Raw genomic sequence first — 21,073 nt, forward strand, 5'->3', positions numbered from 1 at the left:
AATCAGACTTACAGACAGATCTTAACAATTTTCAAACATGGTGCTGCGTGAACTTATTAAACTTAGACGGCTCTAAGTGCAAGCTAATGACATTCTCCCGTGTCACTCTTAAGCCTGCAACTTATACGCTAAACGCCTGCTCTTTGGAAAAAATTAATATAGTTGATGATTTAGGTGTCCGTCTGGATCCTAAACTCGACTTTATCGATCATATTTCGTGCATAGTGAATAAAGCCAGGGGTGTGCTTGGTTTCATTAAACGGTGGTCGAAGGAATTTAATGACCCTTATGTTACAAAAACGTTATATACTTCACTTGTTCGTCCTATCTTAGAATATGGATCCTGCGTTTGGAGCCCATAGTAAGCGCATAGAATCGGTTCAAAAGAACTTTTTTACTGTTCGCTTTACGTGGCTTAAACTGGGATGAAATCCTGAGGTTACCACATCGTATTCTAATAGACTCCTTCTAATCAACTTACCATCTTTAACTAACCCTAGAACCCGGGTAGGTATTACCAAAGAGTATAGAACTATATAGAGAGCGCATCTGGCATGCTTTGCCTGCTTTACGCTTGTCGGCGAGGGGAAACGGGGAATGATTTGCTTGTTCTATTTTTAGATTTCGTTTATTACCCACACAATGCATAAGTGTAAGTGGGTTTTGTGTGTATGTGTGCGGCAACACATTTTGAGACGAAATTTAATTTTTGGCTTTGCTAGGACGAGAATCAAAAGGCTTTCAAATTCATATTGGTGTTTGTGCAGATTTTTGAAAAAGAAGCAGGGAAGTTAGAAAAAGATGCAAAGATTGAGATTCAACGAGCACAGGAATCGTATACCAGCCATAACATTCTCTAAAATATAAAATGCTAACAGTGGGGGAGCATATCAACAGGCACTCAAGTCGATACAATGAACGGCTTCTAGCCCACACCAACCACCTAGCGGCATCATTGGCCATTTCCATGACCAGACGATGGCAGAAGAGACGGCATCCAGGTGACCTTTGGTTAAGAGGGAGGCAAAGACCTCGAGTCCTACACCAATAACTAAAATGTCTTTGTAATTTATAAATTGTTGTTTATCGTTTGCTGTTATGTATCCTTGTTATGTTTGTTGCTAGTTTTAGTCCCTACGTTTTATAACCATTTAATTGGTTGATTAACGTATAAATAAATATGAACTTATATAAAAAAAGGAATTGTATAAAAGGAACTTTGACCGAAAACGAAAACAGGAATTCGATTATAAAGTCGGAGATTTAGTCGCTATACGCCAGACACAGTTTGTAGCTGGAAAGAAGTTGGCTGCAAAAGTGAAGAGAAATGGCAGATACAATGTTCGGAAGACATAATCAAAATCAATATAATTTATGTTTTCAACCCATCTTACATATATAATATATTTAAACCTTAAAAAAATATATAAAAAAATTTATAATAAAAAAACATATTCATTGACTAAAATTTTTACATCCGTTTTATTTTTTTAATTTTCTTATTTTTTTTTTAAAGGAAATCACATGAATAAAACCTTATAAAATAAGAAATACCTACAGTGACGAACTTAATTTTTGGCACAGTTCTGACTGACTTTGGCACCGTTTTTCTCCGTTAAATATAGCGATATTTACATGAAACAAATCTATTATATAAAAATAAGTCGAGTTTTCTGCGGGGATCAAATAACTCCAGAACGCACGAACCGATTTCCACGGTTTTGCATTCGTTGGAAAGGTCTCGGAATTCCTGATATAATCAGTAAAGAAAATTGAGGAAAAATTGCAACAGAAAAGCGGGAAAGTCATTTTTGCATAAAGGCCATTACTGATACATAGCATGCCGTAATTCTCTACTCAGTTTATTTTATGAAACAAAACAAAACAAATTTTGTGAAATTGTGAAGAATCTGTAAAAAAAATAAGTTATTCTTTTTCAGCTATTGCCGGACTGTCTTCGTCCCCGATTTTAATTAATTTAATATTGGGCACTTTCGAATGGTTTACTAATACAAATTGTGCATCTGAGCCTTGAGAATTTGTAGCATTTGAGGGAAGCTTAGTGTCCTCTTCTTCGGACTAACCTCATATATTTCAGCGGCTTTTTCAAGAATAATTACAACAGAAAAGGTGGTGAGTGTAATGTATAAATTATGTGGATTAGAGGTTAAATTAACCGCTCTGCCTATAGTCCTTGATCAAGATAGGACAGAATTACCATCCAATCGGGACCAGCGGTGGAAATATTCTCAGCTATTGCCGGCCTGTCTTTGTCCCCGATTTTAATTAACTTATTGGGCACTTTCGAATGGTTTAGTAAAACAAATGGTGCATCTGAGCCTTGGGAATTTGTAGCATTTGAGGCAAGCTTAGTGTCCTCTTCTTCGGAATTTTTCAAGAATAATTGCAACAGAAAAGGTGGTGAGTTGAACTGTGTAAATTATGCGGATTTGAGGTTAAATTAACCACTCTGCCTATAGACCCATATCATATACATAACTCCAGAACGCACCAACCGATTTCCATGGTTTTGCAAAAAAAAAAAGGTATTCGTTTCCTAACATTTCAATTGGAAACCAGCATTTGTCTTTAAGCTGGTAAGTTGAACTGTGAAAATTGTGTGGATTTGAGGTTAAATTAACCACTTCGCCTATAGTTCAAAATGCCTAGAGCACGACGTTTGAACATCGGCCTCCGCACAAGGCATGCAACAAGTGTGCCAGCAACAAGTGTGTTCACAGAACTTAAGCGAGGAGAGACGAAATGTAGTAAGGGAAAATGACCGATTGAGACAACGCGTGAGCACACGAAGATCAACTGGTGTGCAGCATCTAAGAGGATCCCAACCAGCGTGGCAGGCTCCTAACAGCAACAGTAACCATCGACCTCAGGACAAATGTCAAGAATCCTGAGATAGAGTGCTAGAAAAGATTCGTTATCCGAAGGTGTCGCGGGTGAGACCGTGCCCCCGGTGTTGCCCATATCCGTTTTGTCCACTGGAGGGTCCCAACAGTTGTCCTCTCAGAGCCCCAGATCCCTACCAGGGTGTCAGGCCCGGACTACCGGCGGAAATTGGTAAGGCGGATAATCAGCCTGCCTTGAAAAAACCCCTTATGGCAATACCACCAACGAGACAGTTTCATCTTTCAAAATATATGTTCCTGAGGAATTCTTTGACAAACTATGCTCTGTCCAAAACTGACCAAAGCATGTGATTGTCAATGAATTCAAAGCAAAGAAAGAGAAAAAAAGGACAGTTGGAATTACTCTTCCTAGGCCCGATTTGACCAATGCGCCTTCTACGTCTTCCAATTGAGTCCCAAAAAACTTACAAACTTCCTTGGTATCTCCTATCAAAATGCTAGACTTTCGCAGTAAGCTTCCTAAATTGTGTGTCACATTTGCTTCCCAAGTGTTGTGTTTACAGAAACCTGGTTAAAGCCGGAGATTCTGAGCTCCGAAGTTTTTAAAGCTCTGTTCACAGTATACCGGCTAGATCGGACTATATTCCTACATTGTCGGAACTTCCTATTTATTGAAACCATATTTCCGCTATTCAGTTGGTCTCTAAAAGAATTTCGGATAGGGACCACTTAATTAGTAGTTCTTGGTGATTTTAGCATCCCAGGGGCTATTTGGTCTCTAGATAATTCCATTAACCACAACACATCACAAAAAATATGGTTTACCAAAGAGCACCTCAATTAAACGGATAATTTGCCGAAGGTGGCGTAACGGAGTTCGCCGGGCTTACTAGTTTTATATAAATATATTGATCAATTTCCAACTAAATGAACTTAATTTGCCCTGATTATGTAAATACAAAACTATTTTCCGTTGAGATTCGGTAGTTTACCATCATTTTGGTAAAATGAGCTACTTTGGCTTAGAAAATAGGCACTTCGATGATTTTAAGCTAAAATTTTATCAACAAGCATATTCTAAATAAAGATAACAAGGCTTTCCAGAAGAAAAAAGTTAACAGATCGATCACATTTTCACAAAATAATTCACTATTTGCCCAGAGTGCCAATAATTTTGTTCAGGGATATGTAGCATTTTTTTTTTTTTTGTTTTTTAATTTTTATAAATTAATGGAATGATATACAATGATAAAACTAAGTTCATTTAGTTAAAAATTGATCAATATATCTAAATAAAATTAGTGTCATGTAAATATCACAATATTTAATGGAGAAAAACGGTGCCAAAGTTAGACATACCAACTGTGCCAAAAATTAAGTTCGTCACATTTAGGCATTTTAGATGCTGCCACATATTTCACAGTTCCAATTCCGGTGGACTAATTAATTATTTGGTCAATTTTGACCATTTAAGGGGGGACATCTGAGTAACTTTAAAAAAAATCGAACATTTTTTTTCGTTTAAATAATTCTTTAGGGTCTTAAAAATAACATACCAAAAATTTTCCATTCTGCGGCGATGCCTCACATGTATCTATATACGATTTTAACTTTAAACGCGCTTTTCTCAAAACCACTTTTTTTGGAGTTGGCCGGAAACATAACTCGAACAAATCAACCGATCGATCTGAAATTTTGACAGTATATCCAAAATACCTTTGTCTATCGACACACGTAGGATTTTTTTTGCTTACTTTTTATACCCTTGCAGGGTATTATAATTTCAGTCAGAAGTTTGCAACGCAGTGAAGGAGACGTTTCCGACCCTATAAAGTATATATATTCTTGATCAGCATCAACAGTCGAGTCGATCTAGCCATGTCCGTCTGTCCGTCCGTCTGTTTCTACGCAAACTAGTCCCTCAGTTTTAAAGCTATCTGAATGAAACTTTGCATATAGTCTTCTATATGCTCTCACTGCTATATATGTCGGAACGGGCCGGATCGGACGACTATATCATATAGCTGCCATACAAATGTTCGAGACATTTTTAGAACAAAATTATAACTTGACTGTTTCAAATTAAAAAAAAAAAAAAAAACGAGAAAGGAAGCTAACTCCGGCACGCCGAAGTTTGTATACCCTTGCAGATATTATTTCATTGCATTTTACCTATACTTATTATGTTGAGAGTTTGACAGTTACAGTTTTACATTCCCAGTTTTACATTTTCCCTACACCTACCGATCGGTTTATATGGCAGCTATATGATATAGTTGTCCGATTTTCATAAAATTTATACCAAAATTCTGAACTAATAAAATAAGCTTATATCTCAGAGTAGATAAAAATAGTTTGAAAAACAACGAAGTTATAATTTTTTTTCTATTAATTTCCTGATCGTTCCTATGGCAGCTATATGATATAGTCGTCCGATTTTCATAAAATTTTTACCAAAATTCAGAAATAATATAAAATGGTCATATGTAAAAAATAGTGCACATATGTTGAAAAACAGCTAAGTTATAATTTTTCTTCTAAAAATTTATCGAACATTTGTATGGCAGCTATATGATATAGTCGTCCGATCCGGCCCGTTCCGACATATATAGCAGTGAGAGCATATAGAAGACTATATGCAAAGTTTCATTCAGATAGCTTTAAAACTGAGGGACTAGTTTGCGTAGAAACAGACAGACAGACAGACAGACAGACGGACAGACGGACATGGCTAGATCGACTCGGCTGTTGATGCTGATCAAGAATATATATACTTTATAGGGTCGGAAACGTCTCCTTCACTGCGTTGCAAACTCCTGACTGAAATTATAATACCCTGCAAGGGTATAAAGATGACTTGGCTATTTTCGACATATTTTCATCATTTTTGAGATATGACCATTTTTTATTATTTCAGAATTTCGGTTTTAATTTTATGAATATCGGACGACTATATCTTATAGCTGCCATTTGTCAGATTTTTTTTTCCTATTTTGTAGACCTACAATATAAGAAGATATAGTGAGTGTCTTGGATATAGAATGGGAACTTAGATTTCAGTAACGATATATCCGAGACTTTCACAAACATTTTTTAACTATTAGGGCTACAACATAGCAAAAATATGTAAAAAGAAAGTTCTGAAAAATAATATAACGGCTTTCATTAAGCCCAACGCACGGTTAGCATTTCATAAGGTTTTTAAAAGTGCCAAAACCATCTGTTTTTCATACTTTGACCGCGATTTTTTAAAAATTTGTACGCGATGGAAACTTTTTGTTTTCGAATTAGCAATATTCAGACAAAGATCTTTTACAAGCAGTCGCCATTAGTCACCGTGCAAAAAAAGGATAGAATTTTGTCGATCTGTTTTATTAAATTAACTTTGCCATAACATGAGCACATACACATATATTGATATATTCTATATTTATATATTTATAAAAATGCAGTTATATAATCTCTAATCTTTCCACAGTTAGCTTATTCAACAAAAAAAATGATGACAGTGAATATGACTTGGTACCACCTGATGGCGGCTGGGGTTGGCTAGTGCTTTTAGGATCGTGTTTGACAAATATCCTCATTCCTGGCACGATCAAAAGTTTCGGTGTTCTGTTCGTTGAATTCACTGAAGCCTTCAATTCATCGCCTACAAAGGCTTCATGGATACCAGCGTTGTGCTACTTTCTCTACAGTTCATTGGGTAAGTTTAAATTTTGTTCTGGACTAGTCAAGTCTTACGTTTTGAAATTGTAATTAACAGGTCCTGTGTCAAGTATCCTTTCTGTTAAATATTCATATCGAACCGTCACTCTTCTGGGCGGAGCGTCCGCATCATTAGGTATGATACTCTCATTCTGGGCATCATCGATTGGGTACCTGTATATCAGGTAATTAATTATACCATAGAAGTAAGGGCTTTAATGTTATTTATGACCCTTTGTTTTTCAGTTACGGCGTGCTTGTAGGAATTGGTGCTGGTCTTTCCTTCCCACCAACAGTGTATATTGTGACTTCATACTTTGCAAAGTTACGCGGATTGGCCAATGGTCTGTGCATCTCAGGCAGTGCTCTTGGCAGCATTATTCTTCCCCCCCTTCTTCGTTGGTTACTTGAGACCTACGGTTACCATGGATCCTGTCTCATAATGGGAGGCATCACCCTTAATGTTTTTGTAGCTGCGCTGTTTTATGAGCCTGTGGAGCAGCACATGGTACGTGTTCTACGTGCCCGTCAGGCTCTGGAGGACATACCTGAAGAAGAGGACATTGGAATTGTGATGAAATTCGAGAATGTCGACGAGAACGTAGTTGGCCAGGAGCAAGCTGATAAGAACCTACTACCCCATAACTCACCGCCTTCCCCCCTGTATCTACCCGACGATGAGAAGCAGCTGTTCGTTCGTAGTGCTTCCGCAGCTGTGGTTCAAAGTTACTCAAAGTCTGGTGATGAATTCCAGCCTCGAACTCGAAAGATAAGTACCCCTGTGAGGTTGCCGCAAAGGAATCAGACGTTTACACCCGGGCAACTAAACTCTCAATCTTCTTTGTATGCTGTACCAGAGAGTCGCTCTAGTTCAAACAAACTCTCTCTAAGAAATTCCTCAAAGTCGAGATTATCTAAGCGTTCTCCATCAACTAGTAGCTTTTTGTACATCAGCACACCATATCACGGAAGTACTTTGTCATTCCAGCCAAAGGAATTTTCCTCGCACATGTCTCTTCGTTCAATGGGCAGTAACGGCGGAGGAGGCGTGGCAGGAGACTCAACGTGTCCAGAAACATCCAGGGCCACTGATGAAGCTGGAGGCAAGGCTCAAGCACCACAACGCTCCAAGTTTTTTGATCTGAGCTTGCTAAGGGACCCGATGTACTTAGTCATACTTATCTCTAATTCGACAAATGCCATCAGCTACACGAATTTTATCATATTGCTTCCAAGTTTTGGTGAAGCCAGAGGTTTTAACAAATCATTATCAGCGTACCTGCTATCAGTTGTTTCCGCCACGGATCTTATTGGTCGTATTGGAGGCTCAGCACTTTCTGACATGGGCTACATACCAAAGACGTGGTACTTTGTTGGAGGCTTGTCTATATCGGGTCTTTCCCTTGCATTATTACCATTTGCATGGTCTTACGGCTCAGTTTGTTTCTGGTGCGCTCTGTTCGGCCTTGCTTCTGGAATCTACGTGGGAATAACGGCTGTGATCATGGCAGATATGTTAGGTACTGAACGATTAACGTCATCATATGGCATCAGCCTTTTCGTTAATGGCTTGCTGCAGTTGGTTGGGCCGCCGCTTTGTAACTTCTGGTTTGAGGCGGTCAATGATTATAATCCGCTCTTCCATGCTTTAGGACTGACGTTGTTGGCTGGGGCCAGCCTTTGGAGCTTTATGCCATGGATAAATCGCCGAAAGGCTAAACAAGAAAGGAAACTCGATACTCTGCAAATCGATGAAGAGGCTGTCGATAGCTACTAAATAAAGATCAGGCAAGAAACACTAACTGTATCAAAAAAAAACGTACAACTACAATTAGTTATTAGGCTTCAAATGGCGTACAAACAGTGATGAAGATACATACGTGTATATGCGTTTACCGGCGAGAACTATAAAAACTAAACGTTTTGACCGCTGTTTAATTGTTACTTCCAGTAGCTTTGTCTTACTGTTAAGTTGTAACTATAACATTGTATAATTACCACACCTATTGTTTACTTAATACTAATAATATAATAGTTTAGACAGTATAAAAATCAATAAATTAAAAAAAAAAGATTTTATAACTATTTTTTCTATAAAATGCCAAACAATATGTAAAATAATTATGAAAAAAAAAATATATATATAATAAAAATTCAACCCTCTTTGTTGTTAATGCGAAAGGATTACTCAAATAGATATTACCATGTTCGAGCTTAATAGGTTTAATAGAAGACGAAAATTACATTTTTTAATTAACACCGAAACTTATACCATAAACGAATTGCATTTGGTTGCTTTAAACATTTTTTGTTTATATTTTATATATTTAGTTGTGGTTTTTAGGCGACCTTTCCTTTATTTATGTGTTGTTGAGCCAGCTTTTGGTCAAAATAACAACATTAGGATTTTAACTTCAGACAAGGGAAATAAAACGGTAGCAATGGAAATGGACGACTACAACAGGAAAATTAAGGATATTCTGAACGATTTGAGAACTTACAAGACATTAAGGAAGGACCCAACATCAAAACTGCAAACGAAAAACAACGAAATAACAGAAAAACTTCTCAAAATGGGAATTATTACATAAACGGAAAAACAAGAACTAACTACGACGACGCACAGTAGCGCCTTTTCTCATTTTACGTTGCAAAAATCATAACGTTTGAACAAAACAAGATAACTAAATAATTTAAACGCCATTTGATAGGTAATTGTCGTAAAATTTGTATTGGAAAATCTGCCACGCCCACTCATTCGCCCTTTTAAAGGGTATCAAAGTGAAGAAAATTTTTTTCCTCAATGAAGACAATTTTTTACAAATATTGTTTATTTAATTTTTTATCTTTATTTTAACGTATTTGCTTAAATAAAAATAATTTGAAAACTGAAAAAAATTTTTTTTTTATTCTGTTTAACCGCCACAGAACCGTGAACGCTACAGTTAGTATTTTTTTGTTGGCTTTTTATTAAATTATGTCGGTGTTTTGGTTTTTTTACCCTGAGTTGTTTCGGTTTTTTGCTTCGCAATGCCAGAGTCTCAGCTGGATAGTCCGCGTCCGGATTCTGGTTCAGGAAAGATACACGCAGTGCGTAGTCATAGTGTAGTTGCCGGCTCTGGGCAGCTTCAGAAGTTATAGACTACTTTAGCCAGAAAATGGTGAAAATAATGGACACCTGGCAGGTAGCGATTTACCTGTACAAGCACAAACCAAAGTGTTTTTTTTTTCGTTAATTAACAGTTTATGAATGTATCTATAATTTAAAGTTTTTGTGTAATATTACCTGAAAGTCGACCAACTTACCCCTTTTTTTTTTGGTATGATGCAAAAAACGAAAGACAGTTCAACTTTGAATGCCCATATCTTCTACAAAAAAAATCTTAAAATAGATTTTATTGCAGATTCTGAATCCTTGGGAAATTTTCTGTCGAATAAGTATTTTGTGAACATGACATTTTCGATTTTTGCAACGCTAATTGTTCGAGAGGCGCTACTGTGCGCCGGAACATTTTGGAAACTGTTGTGCTTCCTTGGGCCCAGCAGCACTTCGGTGATACGGAGTGGACGTTTCAACAGGATTCAGCGGCAGCCCATAGAGCCAAATTGACTCAGGACTGGTGCAAAGCCAATTTTCCGGACTTTATTACATCCAGTGAATGGCCACCTTACTCGCCAGATCTTAATCCGATGGACTACAGTGTGTGGTCTATTTGGGAGCCCAGGGCATGTGCTAAACGCCACATAAGTTTGGAGGCGCTGAAGCAATCATTGCTCCAAGAATGGGATCGATTATCGGAAGAAGACCTGCGGCCCATTGCGCTAAATTTCCAGAAACGTTTAGGGCTCTGCATCGCAGCCCAAGGAAGCCACTTCGAAACCGGCTGAATATATGTTAACACAATACCTATTTAATATATGTGTATCTGCATTTTCTCTCAAATACAGTTCCTTAAAAAGTGATGATCAAAAATGTTATTTCGGGTTATTTATTCACCCTGTATAGTTGTGTGATTTTCATAAAAATAGAACCGACAATCTTCAAAAATCATAAATAGCCATATCTCAGAGTTGATTTTTTATTAAGCGGTACTCAATTTGATAATAAATGCATCCGTTTCGTATGAAATTGCAATTTGCTCATTTTAAATCTATATATAATTTTTAAAACAGCATTATGTCTTGTACAGCTGATAAGCAACGGTGTTTATCAGGCAAATAAAAGGGTTCGAAGACATGCGGAAATGGAGTATCCCATCCAGTCACACGTTTAACTGGGGCTTCAAGATGTAAGAAACACTTTTCTTGAATGTACGCAGCTATCTCTGACCCAAATCCCTGAGTGTAAGGGGCTTCATGTGCTATTATTACTCGCCCAGTTTTTTTCGCCGACTATAATTAAAGGATATATGTAAATTAATGATAGCTACAGTAATACTGTTAATAACATACTTTACAAACAGCATCAGTGTCCCATGGCAAAATAGATACCAAATCTATAACTTCACAGTCAACACCAAGTTTTTCTTTTGCTAGGTTAGCAACCTAAAACAAAATAATAATTTTAAAAAAGAAAAAGGAAACATTTGTGTGACTTACTTCTAATAGCACATGGACTTGCGTGCCCCAGCCAATGAGTGTGACATCTTTTCCTTCACACAAAACGTCAGCTTTTCCGAGGTCTGATGTGTAATAATCCAGTGGTACTTCCTCAACAGCAGCTCGGTATAATGTCTTAGGTTCAAAAACAATACATGGATTAGGATCACGAACACAGGCTAGAAGCAGTCCTTTAGCCTTGACCGGTCCCCGAGGAATCTAATAATACATTTAATAGTATATAAATATTATATTATTAGAGGCGATCTGTGTAACTACCACTATGCGAAGACCTGGGGTGTGAGCAAAGTATGCTTCTGGACTTTGAGAGTGGTAGAGTGCACCATGACCAACAGCACCACAAGGAACTCGAAAAGTTAGTGATCCACAGTCAAAGAGGCCCCCACTACGATACCGATATTTTGCAGCTTCATTCACTATCTGATCAAAACTGGGAAATATGTAATCTGCAAATTGAATTTCAGCTATTGCAGTGACTCCAGTATTGGCAACTCCGATAGCAAAACTGTAGGAGAAAAAACAAATTTAATAGGACGAAGTGAAGGTAATATGTAAATGCATATGTTATAACCTTGATCAAATCTAAAATGCATCAATGCGAAAAACCCATGAGAAATGTCCGTTAGTGCTGAGCAAAAAGAACGAATGCAACAAGAATAATACATTCTATGTATATACAGTGGATCGCAGCTTATTTCGTGCAGTCAAGAAACTAAAGTATAAATCATCACTGCTGCTCTACCATAAGAGATATCGAAACAATTTAAATGCAGTGTTTTGAATCAGATATCCTACATTTTAAATTAAAAAAAAATATCTTCCCAATTAATAAGAACAAACAATAATATTAAAAAAACAAATTTATGACCTTTTTTCACGCCGCAGCTTATTTCGTGCAGCTAGTTAAAATGTAAGAAACAATGAATTTTTGGCTTAATTTTTAATTTTTTTTTTTATTTTGGCTTTGGTATTGGTAGCTTATGTATATTTTAAAAGTTTCTTGGCCTGATCACACTAAAATATGAAGTTATGGGGAAATAAGTAAAATAGGATCGCGAATTTCTATTAAAATACGATAATTAGTTCTCTTTCAATTTAAGACAGAAAAAAAATCACCGTGGTACTACGAAAATGTTATTCTTAAATCGCACATATATAAAAACATAAATTAATCGTTTGTCCGTGAAGATTGGGCCAAACATAAGGGCCGAAATGCACCGAATACATTTTTCAGTGAACATTAAGTTCATTACATGGACCAAAAAAAAAGTGAAATCATTAACAAACGTCTGCCAAATTTGTTATATAGATAGAGCACGAAATAAGAAACAAGTGTAGTGCCGATTTAATACGCCTCTTGTTGCAAAAATACATCTATAAGGCTCTAGTAGTATGAAAAGAGCCATTTATAAGGAAACCAGCACAGGAGCAACATCAAAACTTTTCATAGGAGCTTATAATTCGTCCGATTTTCTTTTGGAATGTTTTTATCTTTACCAATAAGTAAAAGTTTAACTAATTTAATCCTGATGACAGTATAAATTATTGGCGGAGACCCAATATTGAGCTAGAAACCAAACACTTGCAAGCTACTCTGAAGCAAGGCGGCGATCGTGTCTTATTTGGGCCTAAATGGCTTCCTGTAGAGTAGGAAACCAAATTTTTTTTGGCAGGATCTTGGAAACCAATATGTTCCCTTCAATATAAAATGTTAACTTCTTTCAAAATGTAGAAAACGTGGTCACACGGGATAGTTTGCAAAACTATTAGTACAGCGGTCTCTACTACTTATCGGACTTTCGGAAGCTTTAGCTCACACAAAACGGTCCTAATGACAAAAAAACAACATCAATGTCACCCAGACATAATCATTATTTAAAATTTTTAGCAAATATTGGACTAGCCATCCCAAAAATTAAAAGTTTTGACCAAAATTATCAAAAAAGTAGTGCCTTAGAGGAATTGATTAAAATTAATCTAGAAACATTAAAAAAACTAGTTAATTCAATTGAAACATCATCTGAAAGGTATTCAGAATAAAATAAGAGGTCACATAAAATTGTTTATATTAAATTAATAAAAATAAGTTGAATCAAACGAAGTGCACGAAATAAGCTGCGGCATGAAAAAAGCCCTCAAATTAGTTTTTATTAAAATACAAAATCGTTTTTATAATTAGGAAGATTGTCTTTGTTCAGTATAAATGTTAGTACAAGTACTAAAAGTACTGCGTTTAAATATTTGGATTATCTTCAATCGTTTAGCCACAGGGACGTTTTAAATTTTCGTTTCTTGACTGCACGAAATAAGCTGCGATCCACTGTATATGTTTGTATGTATATATACATATGGATATAACTTTTATAACGTACCCAGCAATTCCCTGTTCACATAACGGTGTGTTAAAAACTCTGTTCTTTCCGTACTTATCTCGTAGATTAACAGAGCACCTGTTGAAAACACATACATAAATATTTGTATTAAGCGTAATTATTCGTTCATTTTACCTAAAAACTCCACCGAAGCCCACATCCTCACCAAACAACAATGCTGAATTATCATTTTCTAGCGCAAGATCCATTGCATTATTAATGGCGTTAAACATATTCATTTTTTTTCCGGAACTCGAGGAGGTTGGATAATACGTAAAATGAGACCGCGACAAAAAAAGGGCGCTCACATTGGGCCGCAGTGTAGTAAGCCGGCCACGCAATATTTGAGGAACAATCATTTTTAAATACAAAATATATTTGTAATTACTATTGCGTAAATATTAAATCCACGAAATTGCATCAGAGATGTGAAAAATATATGAAAATATCAATATATCGATACATCGATTTTTGTCAGAATAAATATTTGTATCGTAATTTTTTTGTTACCTAATAGGGTCTTCCCACAGAGCATCAAACCGCATTCACCGTCCGTTTAATAAACTGATCATAATACTGTCGGTTGGGATTTTTTGCAGATGCGAAACTCGTGTTCCCTCAGAGCTGCGTCAAAGTGCATCCGCATCCGAACAGCTGATCGATCAGCTGTGGCTCATGAACACGTAAACAATGATGGCTGAAGTTTATCAACTATTTTGGCTGTTTAACAACAGCAAAACGACAGATTGCGTCAGAATTTATCCGCAATAAATTTAAATGAATTAAATGACAAGGAATTTTAGTTTTTCTAATGATTTTTCTCTAACAAAGAGTAAATTCCCCGAAGAGTGTGTATATGTGGTAAAGGCATCCAAAACCTTTAAAATAAGGTAGAGGTAGGCGGTTTATATTAAATAGTAACAATTGGGGACATTTTGGGGCAAGAATATACAAAAAAACAACAACAACTATTTTGGGAATGTTTGTAGCTTTTGGCGCCACATTTTAAATTCCATATTTCATTTGTTCCTTGCCAACTTTGTTTATATTTTCGTAGTGTTGGTCAAATTTTCACTGTTAAGAAGAAGAAATCAGAGTTGCATTGAAAAACTATCACCTAACAAACCGTAGTTAGATTTATATGCGTTCTAACCGCGGTCCATTTGAGAAAATTCGGAACGGCAATACCTTATGGACCGTTTGTTCAATGGACGGTGGATGCGCTTTAATGGTGTGTGGAAAGACCCATAAGGTTTTGCCGTTCTGAAAGTTCTCATTTTTTACCGCATTAGAGTATATGTATATTTATCCACCGTTAGTTGGCGATAGTTTGTCGGTGCAACTCTAATTTCTGCTTCTTAACAGTGCAAATTTGACCATTAACTAGAAAAGTTTAAACAGAGATGACGAGGAACAATTGAAATATGGAACTTAAAATGCGGCGCAAAAGCTGCAAACAATCCCAAATAACTAGTTGGTGTTTTGTTGCATTTCTAGTCTGAATGGGCTGGAGGACTATCGATATATCGATAGAGGTAGATCGGTGTGACCAGGGTGGGTAGGGATTTGAACGAGCGAACCGGGAATTTAGCTATGAGAAAGGGTTTTTACCCTTTGATTTCGCCATTGCACTGAGCGCCAAAAGAACGGTTGGCCGCAGTTGGAACTCGGGCAACGGACCGAGCATATATTGGGTGGCAGAAAGCAGGAAAAGGGAAAAGATTAGCGGGTCGTCAGGCGGTCAGCTGCAGTAACAGTAGATGTGTGGAAAAAAAATAAATAAAACGTGAGAAAAGTGTAGTGAAACTTAAACCTAATTGTTTAAAAAAAAAGGAAGTTTCCTTAGCGTGGCCGTGACAAGTTGCGCGGACCACGGGGTTTTTTTTTTTTTTTTTTTGTGTAGTGCCGTGTCTCCGAGCCGCTGCCGGAAATTTGGCCGGGAGAACTCCTCCAGCCGGAAGCCACCTGCGCGCCACCAAGCCGCTATCAGGCTCCTGCCGCCTACGGGCCGAAGACCTATCTGGAGGACTACGGAAACCGGTGAATCCGTTGTGGTAGAACGCCGTCATAAAACGGCCGGTGTTAACCTAAGTGGTATTGGATACTCTTTTTGGCACTCGCCGCCACCTTGGTGGGCACAAAGGCCAGCAGCCGCCTATTCTGGCCGTTGCTCAATATAGTGCCGTCTCCGACCATATAGAATACCATATATGTCGGAGAATGAATATTCTTTTCAGCCATTGTCGAGATAGTCAGTTTTGTTCGCCTGCGCAATATCAAACTGAATGCGGCATCACGCAACTTTTCCTTTGGCCCTTTTACCCTTTCTCACTTTTCACTCAAACGACAATCGTAGACCAGACATTGTCTGTCCCTCTCTCTCTTTCCTATTGTTGCGACAGACGAACAGACCTCACTTTATTTATTGTTCTCTTTTGTTTCTCTCTTTGGTCTTAACTTAGGTTAGGTTATATTAGGTTTATCCGGACGGCCCTCATGGCTCATGGGGCCACACATAGGCCAATATGGCCCCTAGCTATCCGGGGAAATTCCTCAATGGACCTAGAGACTATTTATGCGAGTTTCGAGATCCTTGAAGATCGCCTGGCTTCCTCCTGGAGGCATCTTCTAGCGATGCCAGAACCGGAGAGCCTAGGTATCTCATTCTTGCCCTTGTCTAGCCGTTTCTGGAGCAGCAGTTTCTCCATGAGTTTCTCTGCGTCTTGCGTATTTCCTTCTTGTAGTCCCTTAGTAGGACTTTGTATTCCTTATTGATGATATTATCTTTCGCCTGCTTGGCAATTTTGAAGAATTCTTTGAGTCTGTTACCTCGGAGTGAAAGGTCCTTATTCTACCAGGGTGGCCAGGTCCTCTTTTTCGTGTCCGATATAGGGATGCGTGGTACGCATCTAGCAGTTCTTTGGAGAGGGTCTCTAGGGACTTTTCTATATCTTCCGCGGATTATACTATGACTGGAGAAGTCGATAGTCTCCTTTAACCCAGTTAGTATTCCGAGCGTTTATGAAGGCTGATTGTTTGATTGATTTTTCAGTGCTAAAAATAAAAAAAATATAAAACAAAAATAAAGCTATAAAAAGTATAAAACTTGTTTTCTCAATAAAAATGTATTTTTTCACTTTGATACCCTATTAAAAGCCGAATTGATGGGCGTCGTATTTTTTATTTTTTTTATTTTCAGAAACGACGTTGGCATGGAGCGCCCGTTGCATATATTTTGACATTCGTTTTGGTACTAAACTTAGCTTAGCCTAAGGGCCAGCTGCCGACCGAGAAGCCCAGCTTAACAGCGCGAGAGCGGGAGAACAGTGAATTGGAGCGGCGTAGCCGTACCTAAGCTCGTCTAGGAGCGAGCGACGATCGGGAACACGGGTGCGTGCGATCGGGAATGCCGAGGAGCGGAGAGCGTTGGTAAGCTGGAAGCTTACTGGGCAGAGGGGGGACAGGGGCCTCCTGACGTGAACATTCTCCACCCCCTTGCAATCACTCGGGTTGCAATAAACCCGTGCAGGACGATGGTATAGAGGGGCATCAGAGCCCTGCGTAGATCGTTGATGCTGGAGCGACGAGTAGCGATGAAGGACTAGTGCCATGGAGAGGCGGATGATTGCCATGGAGAGCTGAGAGCTTGTCGTAAGGAGCTTACTGAACGATGATTAGTAGGCGTCGGATGTCGTGAACAGGACGCATCACTGAGCGCACGAAGACGTCGAACTTTCCGTAGCGGATGAACTTAGGCAGACTCGGAAACGGTAGGACTAAGTACCTCGGGTACGTCTGCTTTCCAGAGCGATCGCGGTGTGTGGAAGTGATCTGGATGAAAGAGGATGACATGGAGATGAGTAATGGTCAATAATGTGCGAACTACTACATACTCGTACAAGTATGGGGGTGACCGATGCTGCGAGCGGAATGGATGCTCAGGACGGTCATGCGGATGCAGAAGAGTGTGGTGGTGCTGATTGCACGTCTTGCATCGGTCACCGCTGCGGCAGGTTCCCTCGGAATGTTTGTGGGCCAAACAGTTTGAACAATAGCGGTTGTCGAGGACCGCACGGAGCCTCTTAACAGCGCTGAGTCTAAGGAACTGTTGGCATATCCGGAGCGGGTGGAATCCGCTGTAGACTCGGCAACGGTAGGACTGCGTACCTCGGGTACGTCTGCTCTCCAGGCCACAGCACTGCGAGTGCAAGGAATTTTTTCGGTGAACGGTTTGACGAAACGGAAATTCGTGTCGAGAAAGACACGCCGCCCGTAGCTTCTGTAGACACTGGGCCTGTGAGGACCCATCCGAAGATTGTCTCTTGGGCCAGGAGAAAGCAGAAAATGTTATTTTTGGAACCGCCCAGAAGCACAGACGGAAGTATGTCAGCTCCAATTAGGACGTCGAATTCAGAACTCTCGAAGAACGTTGGATCCGCTAATGGGAGCTCAGGAAGCTCCTTTAGGAGATCTTTTGGAACTGGATATGATGGAAGTTTTCCAACGAGTTGAGGAAGAACATAAGAAGTCGTTTTTAACTGCAGCCCGGGTCTGGAGGGAGCGCGAATTAAAAAATTGCAGAGCTTTGTGGCTTGAGTGGCAACTGTATCATTCAGACCGGAAACTCGGGCTTGAGCTGGCTGGAATGGAAGTTTGACGAGATTGAAAAGCCTCTCCGTAATAAAGGTTGCTTCAGAACCTGAATCGATTAGAGCTCGCGCTTGGAAGTTGCGGCCAAGATGGCAATGGGTGCGGGTCGTAGACTAGATGGAGCGGAGGGTCTTGGAACGGTAGTCGTAGGATTGTCGCGGTGTAGCAGAGTATTATGCCGGCTGTGGCACATAAAGCAGGAATGGGCACTAGTACAGTCCCGCTGCTGGTGCCCTAGAGAAAAACAATTTAAGCAGAGTTGCTTTCTTCTGATGAAATCTGTCCGCTCATTGATATTCTTGTCCAGGAAATGCGGACATATACGTATAGGGTGCTCTTCTCTTCTCTTCTCTGGCACATAAATTACACCCTCTCGGTGTTGGAGCCACCCTAGCTTCATATGAATTGAGCCTACGCACCGGTGGATTGGCATTAGCTGACCTTGGCGGAAAATGCCCAGAGCCGCTAGGCCTGACGTCGTCGATGGCCTCCAACGTGCGATAGCGCTTTGTCAGAAATGCGTCCAACTCATTCCAGCTTGGAATTTCAGACTTATTGCGTATGGATTGCTCCCACAAGTAACGTGTAATCTTGGGACACAAAAAGGCAGTCCCACGCCTGAACTTGAATGGAGAACATTTTTAAGGCGGTCAAAAAACTTTGAATGGTGCCTTGCAGCTCTCTTAGAGCGACTCCGGATTCTTGAGGAACAGACTGGATGACTAACAACCGCTTATTTTTAAAGCGGTCGAAAAGGCTTCTCCATGCTGAGATGAAACCCTTCGATGGTCTGATGGCCCTTTGAAACGATGCATGCGCATCGCCACTCGTCTTGGAAAGAAGGTGAAACAACCTCTCCACTGGCGTGAGTCTGGAATTATTCATATAAATCGCCGGGAAGAGGTCCCTGAAAGTGGGCCACCGAAGATAATGGCCTGTGAAGACCTCGGGGTCCACTGGTGGCAGGCGACAATCCGAAGAAGGAAGTGGTTGGACACTGACGGAAGCCTGGGAGGCGGCCTTGTCAAGTATGTCCGGAAGCTGGACAACACACTTCGAATAAGTGGAGTAACTGTAGTTGTATTTGGACTCGAGGACTGTCGAGGTGGCGGTGTAGCTTTCATAGCTCTTCTACACCTTTTCCCACAGGGCCCGGATTTGGTCCCGATGTACTCGGCACACGGCAGAGGAAAACCTCTCAGTTTCAGGAGCGTCGTAGTGTGGATGTTAGCTTCGAATTTGCTAACACAGTCCGTCGTGGCAATAAACTTTCTTAAGGCGATGTCTACTGCATTTTGAGCCATCTTGGAAACCGACGGAGCTAGTATCGACGGACTCGCCCTTGGATTGGCAGTGGCAGCCTTTTGAGTTAAGTGAGACGGCCGCGGAGACGCGGGTCGGGACCAGTCCAAACAGATTGATGGGGTCAGACGTGGCTTTTTGTCGTCTCCCGTGGGCATACTTGAACTCGGACACTGAGGATCAGCGGTTGTCGACTGACCTGAGCAAAGGATGCAGAGGGTGGCGTCTTTAACCTAAAGTTCCCTCGATAAATAAATAAAACCACGGGAACATACAGAATTTTCTGCGTGTGTTGGATATATTTATTGGACAGAACATAAATTGGTACTTACTTAATAGCTCTCCCATTGCAAAGCTTTATGGAATGGATGCTTAGAGAGTCAGAGAGAGAGAGAACGTAGGGCACATTTCGAGGCAAAATAAATAAATAAATATATATTTATAGATATTGTTTTCTTTTGACCAATGGATTAATTCATAATGAATCAATTGCAAATTGCAAGAAGCAAGATTTTTTCATGTTTTTTTTATGAATCCTAAATTAGTGTTAAATTTAAGCGTTCTTTGATTTGCACGTGCACTGCAAAGCTACTAAAATAAAAATAATTGTGCCAACTAATGCAGATATGTGTATCAGCAAACTTACTTACTGTCCCCAGGTTTGTCATAATTTAGTTTTTTTATTTATAGATTGTTTACATGGTAAATATATAGCTAAAAATATACACCTAAAACATTTAATTTGTAGAACATTTATAAAATATGAAAATACTATGGCTTTAACAAATTTGTAATTTGCTATACCTTAAGTATGAATATAATTGATAAGGATGACAGCATTTCAAATATTTCAGTTTTTACTTCTTTATGTACATTTGTATTTACAAAATATGCGAACATACTTGTATATGAGGCATTGTATTCAACAGACCGCACCATTTTTATTACAATGTTTTTTACATTTTTCCATAACTAACATACATGCTTTGTAAAATGTACACTAATTTTCCTGTACAGGGTTTTTTTTTTACATTTTTTATATAAATACTCAACATGTAAAGAATTTACTGCTAACATCGCTGGTACAATGACAAATGTATGAGTTTGAACGGAGCCTGGTAAACAAAATTGAAATCGATCGGTTTAGTAGAATTTGAGCTAAATCTACTGCGCCGATCGATTTAATTTTGTTTTTTTATTATAGGGTAAGGTGGGGTAAAGCCGACAGTGTGGGTAAACCCGACCCCCCTCTGTTTTCGAAAATCGGAAGCACTACGCAAAATAATATTAGTGTTGTCGTGTAGAGCATCGAAAACAATGAAAATGGTGGTATGACACCATTTTATTAGTCAACATTGAGATGGTCAAACGACGACAAGTTTGTTTTCACAATTTTGACTTTCATTTTTGTGCATAATTAACTGCAGGATATTTCTTTTTGTCAAAGTTATCGCATGAAAAGGTAAGTGGATTTAGATTCTTTGAATAAAGTCCTACAAAGTGCATATAAGTTTGGTTCATTTTTTTTCATAATTTCTTTTTTAATTGCGTTTTTAT

The 21,073-nt window shown here is 39.0% G+C and overlaps 2 protein-coding genes and 1 long non-coding RNA gene across 4 annotated transcripts in view; 2 read left to right on the top strand and 1 right to left on the bottom strand.

Annotated features, from left to right (window-relative positions):
- hrm (solute carrier family 16 member hermes) overlaps positions 1-8,730 on the top strand; it is a 51,420-nt gene extending 42,690 nt beyond the window's left edge. For both annotated transcript variants that reach the window (XM_041777436.2, XM_041777437.2), the window contains 3 exons: positions 6,343-6,570; positions 6,631-6,757; positions 6,819-8,730. In XM_041777436.2, the coding sequence (XP_041633370.1) occupies positions 6,343-6,570; positions 6,631-6,757; positions 6,819-8,349 (1,886 nt within the window). In that variant the 3' untranslated portion in view covers positions 8,350-8,730. The remainder of the gene's footprint in view (positions 1-6,342; positions 6,571-6,630; positions 6,758-6,818) is intronic.
- LOC138928121 (uncharacterized) lies at positions 1,955-3,169 on the top strand. The gene is made up of 4 exons (XR_011444585.1): positions 1,955-2,133; positions 2,192-2,421; positions 2,481-2,597; positions 2,657-3,169. It is a non-coding gene; the product is annotated as an uncharacterized lncRNA (long non-coding RNA).
- Positions 8,731-10,637: 1,907 nt separating the features above from the next.
- On the bottom strand, positions 10,638-13,998 carry BckdhB (Branched chain keto acid dehydrogenase E1 subunit beta). Its single transcript, XM_017163503.3, has 6 exons — positions 13,700-13,998; positions 13,565-13,642; positions 11,451-11,697; positions 11,172-11,390; positions 11,025-11,117; positions 10,638-10,964 (listed from the first exon to the last, which is right to left on the bottom strand). Exons 1-6 carry the CDS (start codon positions 13,921-13,923, stop codon positions 10,737-10,739), a joined length of 1,089 nt encoding a protein of 362 aa, XP_017018992.1. The 5' UTR covers positions 13,924-13,998; the 3' UTR covers positions 10,638-10,736.
- Between the last annotated feature and the right edge of the window lie 7,075 nt (positions 13,999-21,073).

The sequence above is a fragment of the Drosophila kikkawai genome, chromosome 2R (assembly GCF_030179895.1).
Source record: "Drosophila kikkawai strain 14028-0561.14 chromosome 2R, DkikHiC1v2, whole genome shotgun sequence".
NCBI classification, from domain to species: Eukaryota; Metazoa; Arthropoda; class Insecta; order Diptera; family Drosophilidae; genus Drosophila; species Drosophila kikkawai.